This window comes from Pituophis catenifer, unplaced genomic scaffold, assembly GCF_029215685.1.
Source record: "Pituophis catenifer annectens isolate HBS135680 unplaced genomic scaffold, rPitCat1.0.hap2 SCAF_1, whole genome shotgun sequence".
NCBI classification, from domain to species: domain Eukaryota; kingdom Metazoa; phylum Chordata; class Lepidosauria; order Squamata; family Colubridae; genus Pituophis; species Pituophis catenifer.
In genome coordinates this window covers 194,367,264-194,378,226 of record NW_027256881.1, presented here as the reverse complement: position 1 = coordinate 194,378,226, position 10,963 = coordinate 194,367,264, and the positions used below count along the sequence as shown (strand labels likewise).

The 10,963-nt window shown below is 40.9% G+C and overlaps 1 protein-coding gene across 1 annotated transcript; it reads left to right on the top strand.

Moving 5' to 3' along the window:
• The first annotated feature begins 6,629 nt into the window (after nucleotides 1–6,629).
• On the top strand, nucleotides 6,630–9,572 carry HOXD10 (homeobox D10). The gene is made up of 3 exons (XM_070956883.1): nucleotides 6,630–7,297; nucleotides 7,367–7,496; nucleotides 9,295–9,572. The coding sequence occupies exons 1-3, from the start codon at nucleotides 6,680–6,682 to the stop codon at nucleotides 9,570–9,572; spliced, it is 1,026 nt and encodes a 341-aa protein (XP_070812984.1). The 5' UTR covers nucleotides 6,630–6,679.
• Nucleotides 9,573–10,963: the final 1,391 nt, after the last annotated feature.

Here is a 10,963-nt window from a genome sequence, read left to right as displayed (position 1 = left end):
TCAACTACCACCACTCTTCCCACCCATTCCTCACTTCCTGTTTTCCCCTTTCCTTTTTCTGTCTCACACTGGCATATCCTCATAGGTGCATAACAAAGAAGGACTACATACTAATTCAGATCAATGGATCCATCAATTTAACCTTAGAGCACTTCTCTGTATTTATCTAGAATGAAACGGGCAGAATCACCAGTGTGTGTATTATAAAAATCCTTTTTAGTTGCCCTTTAAATAACAATTTTCTTTTAAAAATATTGTTATAAGGGTTTTTTCTATATAAAGTATTAGTTGCAAAAGCATTATTGCTCTTTATCTAGGTAAATCATGCCTTATGAAACATTGTTTAAAAGAAAGAACAAGCAAATTGACTCAATCCCTCTAAAATAAATGAGAAAGAATTCTTGGATTCCTATGGAACATTGATTACTTCAAAAATTGATACTTTGAAATGCAGATGCTAGTCTATGTTTCACAGGAAATGCAAGTAATCTGAATTGTTGCCTTAAGATATTTGAGAGAAAATTATCTTTACAGGATGAAAAATATATAGCAGCCCTATTCAATGTCTAACCATTTTTACAAAGAGGAGTTTAATTTGCATTCCCTTATGAATAAATACTGTAAGCATTTAAAGGAATAATCCTAAATATATTGTACATATTTATATTTATCCTTATATTCTTCTTTAACAAAGAACGGGAACAAAATGATCAAAAGAAAAAAAAAGAACAAAATACAGGGACTGAAAACAGAATACTCCATATGCTATGCACGTAAATTCCACGTGAGGGCGCACTCATATTCCAGAATATATATTTGTCCTGATACTCTGGTATTTCCCCTCAATAATAATGTCATTAATAAAACGTAGAAGTGAGAAAACAAAGCAGAATCAAAAATATTACAGAGGTAACTCACAAATATAATACAAACAAACTATATTCAATTAAAATTGATTTTTCTGTTTTAACAATATGACACACAGAATACAAATTCAAAACTATATTTAGATGTGTGTAAGTGTGTATGAATACAGTTTGTGGTAGGGGGGTAATACGGTATGAGTCCAAAAGTGTCTTTTAATGAGATGGTAAATTGAACAATTTGGAAAATATGTAATCCTAATTAATGGATAAATGGTTGGCTGACATTTGTGAGTGTTTCCTCCCGGGTTAAAAAAATGGAGAGAGAGAATTATTTACCAGAAAAAAGTTAAACTTTTCTTAAATGAATTACTAGAGATCTAAATTTCATTCATAGCAGGATGAAGAATCACAACAGTTTTTCAAAAGGTATCTAAGAGGTAATTTGTTTTTTCCTCAAGGGAAAGAGAAATCTGTCTCTGAGTTTTGTTCAGTCCTAAATTTCTCCAAAGATGCACTTTTAAAAAATTATACAGCAAAGGATGAGCTCGTCATTTTCCCAACTTTCTTCCTCTAATCCTAACAAATGAGGGAGAGTCAAAAAAAAAAAAAAAAAGGAAACAAGAAACCAGATAAAGTCATATTTGAGAAATAGATGCAGAATTCTTTGTTTACCAGATAGATTTTTATTTATTTTTTTTTTCATTTAAAAGGAAATCCATGGTTATTCTGGTTACCTAAAACAATGAATTTTTAAAAATACGAAATAATTTCTTAAAAATACTCATGAAAAATTGAAAGTCTTGGAACTGATTAATTATCTGCTTGAATCAAAAATAAAGAGAACAGCATAATATTCTGAGAACAGACAATGTCAAAACTGCCTGGCTGCCTTTTCCTTATTCTTCAATTGAAGCATGTGCTGTAAACCATCACTGTGAAGATGACAACAGATTTGTCCCCTGAATCCTTTCTTCTACTGTTTCTACTATGCTTTTAAAATGTAATGTTGATTGAAGGATTTTTGTGTTATATAAGTTTCTGTCTGTCTGTCCTCTGCCTATTAAATTGGATAAAGATTCGTAATATTTGCTTTGTCCTTTTGGGGACTTTAAAAACATGAACGATGCTGATGCTGGCTAGCTTTGCTAGAATATTATTTCATGAATTCTCTTCCTGATTTCTAAACTTGGCCAGTGAAAATCTTGTTAACTATTTTGTTGTCTGTCTATATCAGCTTTTAAATTATGATGACTATCCCCCCCCCACCCCAAACTACACTGGCTTGAGATTTTAAACATAAGACTTACCGGGGCCACTCGAATAGCTTTATGTCCTATTTTTTCCAGGGCTTCTGATGAAAAGAAAGACTATATATAAACAACTATAAGCCAATCCGTCTTGCCAGACCCCTTCCCGCTGCCCCCACTCCAGTGGAAATAAAGCTTATAGCATTTGATATAGAACTCCGAGCTTTCCAACCCGTTGTGAAACAAAGGCAAAATATAAATTTATCTAAGGGGGGGGATGCTATGCACCTCCTGAGTATAAAAATTATCATTTGTGTAACAAAAATCATGAAGGCTTGGGGGAGCTGTCCAAATATGAGCCGGACTTTTGTCTGTGAATTTTGGGTTTGCACAATACTGTAATAATATCTCTCCCCCTCACTGCATAGAAATATTTTGGCTGTTGCATATGGTGGAATAGACAGGGAAGATGAAACAATTTAATTTTCATATTATTAAGAGTGGGGCACTTTAGTGTTGTTTGGCAGTATGTTAATGTGTCTTAATTAAAAGGAAATCTTCTTATGCAGCCCGCTCCACACCAGGGAGAAACGAAAGCAAATAGTTCTGTTTATAAATTCCTCCTGCAGGAAAAAAATGAAATGAAAAGAAGAAGTTTGTCTCTATTATAGGTTTAGCCCGATTCTGTCTGATTCTGATGAATTCCAGTCTTTTCGTGATATTTAATGATCAAAAGTTCCATTTTGCATTTTTACAGTTTAATGTTTCTCGATTGAAAGGAGAATCTTTAATAATTAGGGCAAATAAAGGAGAGAATAAAGGAGAGGGGGAAAAACCCGGCAAGAATTCGGGCTGGATGGGAGTGAGAGTGGGGAAACCCTATAACCCAGGTATATAACACATGGCATAAATTTGAAGGATTAAAATGTTAAGCAACGACATCCCCCCCACTCCCGTTTTTACATTCGATTATTTATTCAGACAGAAAAGTGTAGTGTCAACACTTATTTTATTGCAAATAATCATGGACGTATAAATGGAGCTTCTAAGGCTTTCACTCTTTTGGAGGAAAAAATATGGAACAGTCAACAGGAAACCCTTTGCTGGTAATGCAGATTGTATATCTCATTTATGGCACAATATTGATTTATTTATTCGTGTTAATTACTCCAATTCTGGCTTAATGTGATTTAAAACTTCAGTGACATTAAGCACACAAAGTCTAAAGAACCAGCTTCTTAAGAAAGATGTTTATTCACCCTCTGGAAGATGTTGCACAAATGTTACATTTGGATTTATATACCCATTTCTTCTGTTCAAATCACTTTGCCTGCTCAGCTGAAAGCAGGTTTTTTTTTTTTTTTTAAGGAGCCTTTGGCCATGGCCAGGTTTCCTTAGGAGCAGGAGGGCACCCCTCCCCCCAATTCATCTTTATTTGGACCCAAATAATTGGAGGTTAGACTTTGGGGTGGTAATATCCGACACCCCAAATAATTTTTAAAAATGCAAAATCAAATGCAAGCCAACCTTAAAGCCTCTCGGGATATATAGGAGAGCGAGTCCTGACTTGTTGTTTTAACGTGGCAACTGGGCTACAAACGCCAATAAAATAGAATAGATAAAATAAAACAAAAATAAATAAACCGCGGGTAAACAATGCCCTCGGTGGTCTACTGCCAGGGCCCTTCTTCAAACGACTGCGGAGTTACGGAATGGGAACAAAATCCCTGATTAGATTTTACGGCAAAATCTGAAAAAGGGCAGGCAAAGGGAAAAGGGAAAAGGAGGTATTGGGTTGCTTTAAACTCGGCGGGCCGCCTGGCTTCTTGTTTTCAGAGGAGACGGGAGAGGGGGAGGAAAAATGGCTGGGAAGCCCATAAAACCCTCAGCCCCCCCAAAGAGAGAGCGTCGTGACCTCCACTTTTGTCTGCTTCCCAGCCCAGCCAAACGTTTAGCAATGGCTCTGATAATGATCTCAAAATTGAAGGTGAGCGAGCGGAATTCTGCTCGCCGCCACCCTAGGCGGCCGCTTAAGACTCCGGTGAGTGAGGGGCCTTCTTGTCTGAATTCTCCACCCCGCACGCCCCACGCGGGACACGGCCAAGAGTCGCCCGAGAATGGGAAAGAGTTTGCCAAACCCTGGACGATGTTGGGTGGGAATATAGTTAGGAAGGTGAAAAAGACTTGGGCTCTGGGATCGCAATGGAGCCTGCAGACAAAAGCTGTAAAAGGCGCCGCCGCTTTTAACCTGGCATTGATGTTGTATTTGAACAGCTGCGATCAGCTTCTTAAAGGTCTGTCTCATTGTCACAGGGAGATTGTTAGTTGTTGTTTTTTTTAGATGGGGGAGGTGTGCAGAAAAAGGCCAAGGAAGTATTTTTAAAAGGAAGAGAGAGGGAAAGAGAGAGAAAGAGAGGGAAAGAGAGAGAAGGAGAGAGAAAGAGAGGAAGAAAACCGTCCCCGACAATCCCAAGGAGAGAAAATGATTTTGAAGATAGTAGACTGGTTGAAGGAGGAATTTGTCAACAATAGATGGTCAACAATAGAGGCTAGGAATCAACCTTTAAAAGATTTGAGGTTTGGTTTGACTGAAGTTTTCCTTGAAAAGAAAGGAGGGGAAAGGGAGGGGACCAATTCAATTAACAAAGAGGAGCTGATGGCCGCAAATATGTCCATGAAGCAGCATAATATTTATTCTTTAAAAAATGGAGGATGAATGTGGTATGTTGGACTGTGCATGTCAGATACATTTTGGAAAGGAAGGGAGAGGGCTGGAGAAGGGAGAAAAGCATATTCTAAAATTTTAATTAAAACCCAGTCAGTTCACCCCCATGCATTCTTTAACCTTATTTCATAGGAGAGAGAAGACAAAACTTTTATCCTAAGCTATATTGGGAAAAAAGTATATTTAAAGACATAACCTCTAAGTTGTCAAACAGGCAGAGGTAATGTTCTGTTTTTACCGTTGGTCAGTTTGTACATCCTTGCCATTTTTGAAAGGTGTGAAGTTAGGCCAAGAAAACTATAGGTTTTGTTTGCTTTTGTTTTAGGTGAGTTCATTGGTGTTTAAGCAGTTCAGTATTATATAACATTACTGTAAAATACCTTTTAACATAATAGCTTTTTTTGTTCTGTTGTACTGGGCAATGCGATATTGTTCGTATATCAAAAGAAAAGTTTGTGATTCCCCCCTTTCCTTTAACCTAATAAAAGGGGGGGAGAACAAAAAAAAAACAGAATAAGCCCTTATCGTAATAGGCCAGCTTTTATATCTGACAATTTGTATTAAAACAAAAGTTGACCTCGGTTAGGAGAAAAAAAAAAGGAAAAAATCAATGGTATAATTTTCAATAATTCATAACGTGAACACTATTATGCTAAATCTTAACTATTAATCTTCTCCTTCACAAAGTCTAGATTGATTTGTTAATAAAGTATCTTTCCTGCGTGTGGCTACAGAGGGAATAACTCTTGAAAAAGCTTCAGAAGCAAGAAAATTACCAACTGGCTTGGAGCATGTAGATGAGGATTGTATTGATCGCCCTGATTCCTCTTAATCTGTATTAATCAATTCTGTTACCTTTTGGATCTTGTCAGAAGCCAATGCTTTTAAAAAACCCATAAAAGGAAAACGTTTTCCCACCCCTGCATTCTTCCCAAACAATGACATTTCTAGGGAACAAACATCCCGCAGATATTCTCTGTTGCCAACTCACCCTCCATGCCTTTCTTTTGTCAGGGAGATCTTACTGGTTGGGGAGTCTCCCCCCACCCCCACCCAAAAGAGAGTAATTTTGAAGAGAAAGACAAAAGTGTGTATGGTCTAAGGTCAGTTCTTCTGAAGGCCTAGTAGAGACCAGTTTATGGAAGTGGACCACAATGCTGTTGGAGACAGAAACAGACCAGGGTGGTGATGATGATGACCAATGCTCTACATTTTGCATTCTTTCACTGCATGTATTCGGTGCCATCTTCTCCCCTACCCTCCTTTTGCCCTCTGTGCAGCTTACTCAGTCTTAGAACTGAAGTAGGTGTTCTACATTTTTTTGGGGGAACAAAAACAACAGAAACTGCTTTAAATTCAGGCTCAACTCACTCGCCTCTGTTGTAATAAAAAGGAACCGGGGGGTTGGGAGAGAAGAATTAGAACAGCCTATTGCATTTCCTTCTTTTAAATCAGCAGAATTGCACCGAGGATTGACTTTTGCAAATACACATATCCCAAAAACGGGGGTCATGGGGCGGGGGTACAGAGAGAGAGCGAGAGGGAGAGAGGAAGAGGAGGAGGAGAAAGGTGGCAGGGGGGCTGCGGCGGGCAGGCTGAGCGCCTGCATTTCCTCCTGGGTATCCTAGGTGTCGCTGTTGTCCACCTTTGCGCCGCAGCTCGGCGTGTCTCGGGGAGCACGTGATCGGCGGGGAGGCCGCGGCTCCCGGGCCGTTTTCGAATCTCATTGGCTCGCCTGTCATGTGGTCGTGCGGAGGCATCCACAATTACACCGGGCATGTTTTCGTAGAGATGTCAGCCTACAAAGGACACCCTCGCTCTTCTCCCAATTCCTCCCCAAAATGTCCTTTCCCAACAGCTCTCCTGCCGCCAACACCTTCCTAGTCGACTCCTTGATCAGCGCCTGCAGGAGCGATAGCTTTTACTCCAACGGCGCCGGCATGTACATGCCATCGCCCAGCACAGACATTGGCACGTACGGGATGCAAACCTGTGGACTTCTACCGTCTCTGGCCAAACGAGAAGTCAACCCTCAAACTATGGGCATGAACGTGCATCCCTACATCCCTCCGGTAGACAATTGGAGCGAGCCCAACAGGCCGTGCCGAATAGAGCAACCTGTTACTCAGCAGGTGCCCACTTGTTCCTTTGCGACCAATATTAAGGAAGAAAGCAATTGCTGCATGTATTCGGACAAGCGGGCCAAGTTGGCCTCCCCTTCCGACGTTCCTTCCTACCAGAGGTTAGTCTCTGACTCGTGTCCCATTGAAAACCCCGAGGTCCCCGTCCCAGGGTATTTCAGACTGAGCCAGACCTACGCCGGGGGAAAAGCCCAAGAGTACCATAACAGCCCTGAAGCCAGCTCCGCTCTCATGCTGCAGTTAAACCCGCGCGGTGCCTCCAAACCGCAGGTCGCCTCGCAGGTTCCGATGGACAAGAAAATGAATGAAAATCCCAGCGCCAACGCCAACGCCCCCGGCCACAGTAACGGCAACGGCGGCGGCGGCCATCAGCACCAACATCAGCAGCCGGAGAACTCCGCCAAAGCCTCCTCCCAGGTGGAAAGTCCCGAGTCTAAGTCCGCGCTGCCGGACGAGCGGAGCTGCCTGGCCGAAGCCGCCGTCTCCAGCCCAGAAAGCCAAGAGAAAGAGAGCAAAGGTCGGTATGGTTTGCCAAGTTGGGAACGTCCGTAAATGCCAGGAAAACGCTGCCATCGTTGCTCAGCTGAAAAGACGCTCTTTCCCTCCCGCCGTCCCTCCCTTCCTCCCTCCTTCCCTCCCTCCCTCCAGCCGTCCCGTCCTGTCCTCACTCGCCCGCTCGCCCTCTTCCCCTCGGTTGGGTACTCCAGGTGTTAGACGCCCAGGGAAAGCGGGAGCAGCTGCTTGGGGCTCAACTGCAATCGGTGTCCTACTTCTCTTTCCTGGCTCTGGAAATTGCTTTTTGCCCCCTTCGTTTGGGCTGGGCGTCCAAACAGAATATTCCAAGAATTGTGAAATTACAGTCTATTCAGCACCCCCAGCCTCCACCCTAATCCCACTAAGATCCAATCTTTCCTCTGTGGGTTTTCATTCATCTAACTGGGGCACAGGCACTTCAAAATAAGAGTATTCTTCTGCCGGAGGAGGTGGCGGCAGAACTAGATAAAAGTTTGAAAGAGGGAGGCAGTTAGAAACAACCTTAAAAAAAACAAAACACTAAACTAAACTAGGATGCACAGCCTTTGGATCCAGTTTAAATCTCCAAAGGTTGGTTATAGTTTGGAGGAGAAAATTTTATTAAATACTTAAAATAAATGTGCTTCGTTCATTATTCTTTTAAAAGTAAAGGGTGGTGAGCCACAGGAGATTTCATCTCCGGAGGGGTGGAAGGAGAATAAGCCCCCGCCCACAAATAATTTTGCAGCCGCTGGTCAGAATTTGACCTTATTGTGTACATTTAAAATAAAGAACAACAACGGACATTACACACAAATCAAAGATAAATTCTGCATCTAAGGTGAGGATGGAGTGGAGAGAATACTTAAAATGAAAGGGAAAAAAATCTTTGCTCAGTTTGGTATTCATTGTTCAAACTTTGGGGTTAATTGAGACCTTAAAACATCTCTGTTTTAATATTCAATGGCAGGAGAGTTATAGGTGAGGCCCTTTTGAAATGAGTGAGATCAGAGGGTTTTTAACTCAGGCTTTCTGTCCAATCTTTTGGTTAAAATCAGTGTTTTACAAGACGTGGGCTGATTGTAAAAGTCACACCCATTAAGTAGTATTGTTGACAAGGTGGCAGGATTGAAACAGTCCCTGTGAAACGGTTGTAGTTGAACCAAAATGTGTCTGTTCCCAAACAGAGTGCCTAGATATTCTCGTGCCATCACTCTGTTGAACACCTAATTCTCACAATACTGTCTATGTCTATTTACCCATGTTGTATGGCATTATTATTATTATTATTATTATTATTATTATTATTATCACCATTATTGTCTTTTACTACCCTCTCTTATTGCTATGATGATTATGATGATGGTTACTTTGTTGCTTTGCATGTACACTGAGAGTTTCAGCACCAGAGACAAATTCCTTGTGTGCCTAATCCTACTTGCCCAAATTAAATATTCTATATATTCTAGTATATATTCTATATGCCACAAAGAATATAACTGAACAGTCCCTATCATGGGAAATTGTGTGTTGCTGGCATTTAAAAAAAAAGTTAATGTAGAAAAAATGTTGTTTTTTTTAAAAGAAAAAAAATCACACTTCTTCCTGAATTAATGTAGGCACCTAGCTGGCAATGTTTCATACCCACAAGGAAAGAGGCATCCTTTCCGTCAGACACAATGGAAATGGGTTCATGGCCAAGGCTATAGTATAAGAGACTGAGGTCCTTTCTTTTCTGTTTTGTTTTGTCTTGTCTTCCTCCCCCTCCCCCTCCCACTTCCTTCTCCCTTCGATTTCACTAGAGGAAGCCAAGTCTGATACTCCAACCAGCAATTGGTTAACGGCAAAGAGTGGCAGAAAGAAGAGGTGCCCTTACACTAAACACCAAACACTGGAATTAGAGAAAGAATTCTTGTTCAATATGTACCTCACCCGAGAGCGCCGCCTAGAGATCAGTAAGAGCGTAAACCTCACTGACAGGCAGGTCAAGATCTGGTTCCAAAACCGCAGAATGAAACTCAAGAAGATGAGTAGGGAGAACCGAATCCGAGAACTGACTGCTAATCTGACCTTCTCTTAAACTGCACAACCTGGTCTGGCCACGATGCTGTTGCCATTGGTTGGCCCATGATTACGAAAGACTGGCCCAGGTGGGTGAGTGGGTGGGTGGGTAGGTGGGTGGGTAGCGGCGGAGGGTACATGCCTTCGTGTTCCATTTTTTAAATTTCTGATATAACGTGTCCTTTTGTTATTATTTTTAGTGATGCAAATGTCCATGTATGTTCCTATGATATGTCTTTCTCTCTGACTCTATGTCTCTCTCTGTGTGTGTGTCTCTCTCTGTTTTTCTCTCTATCTCTCTTTCTCTCTCTGTCTCTCTTGGGTTCACATGTATAGTTTATTTGTTTTTCTTCATCGTAATGCAGGGTAAACTCTGATTGATCCTTATAACTTGGTCTTAACTTATTAGAGCTGTTGACTTATTCCGACAATGTACTTTTTTTTAATGTTTTTAACTAAACAAGGGGTATTTATGTGGGGGTTACTACATGGGCCATTACATTTGGAATATATACAACAGTTTAACAATAATTGAATAAAATGAATTAATAAATGTGCTCCCTGGATTTGGGAAGCGAAAGAAAGGACAAGCAAGCACATTTGACGATGTAAATCTCCATCTCCATCCTTCCGTGTGTTAGGCTTGTGCTTCATGCCAAGGTCTCTTTCATCTACAGCTATGGACTATCTTTTTCTCTCTCCTTGTGGTGCATACGTGGAATCGTGGTCTTTACAAGCAATATGTCTCCTTTTTGTGCATGTCTTATTTGCATGTATAATGCAATAAATTCTGTAAAGTTATTGAGTTCTATTCGTCTTTCCATAAAAACTGAGCAGCAAAGAGTTGGCTGAATCCCTTGCTGCGGGCCTGGGAAAAGACAAGCCTATAGGAAAGGGAAGCTGCTGGCCACTGACTGGTTCCCATTTTCTTCTTCCTTTTCCTCTTTCTCCTTCTTTTCTGAGGACTGTAAAGTGTAAGATCAAATGCAATGGCTAAGCGCTGGTTGCAATCCTTTCAGGATTGATGAAATCTTCGACTTAAGGCCAACACAAGCCTCCTTTTTACAATTACATGGTTAGTGGATTTAAAAACAAGCAAAGCAGAAACCGCAAACCAAAGTAAAACAATCTTTGGAACAGGATAAACAGGATGTTTTGTAAATACTGGCCATGGGCAATCTAGCAGGCAAGGGAAACTTAAGTGAAACCTCCCACACATCGTGCTTTATTTTCTTTGTGTGTGTGTTTAACTAGGCAGAGGAAACTATGAAGAGTATTATTCGGTCACCTTCTGAAAATCAGAGAAATAATTTTGTCTGTCTATCTTACCTAGCCCTTTTCTCTCCACTTTCAAAAGTTGCAATGGGTGCGCTGGATTTGTGGGGGCATGGATCAGTGCAAATCTGTTTC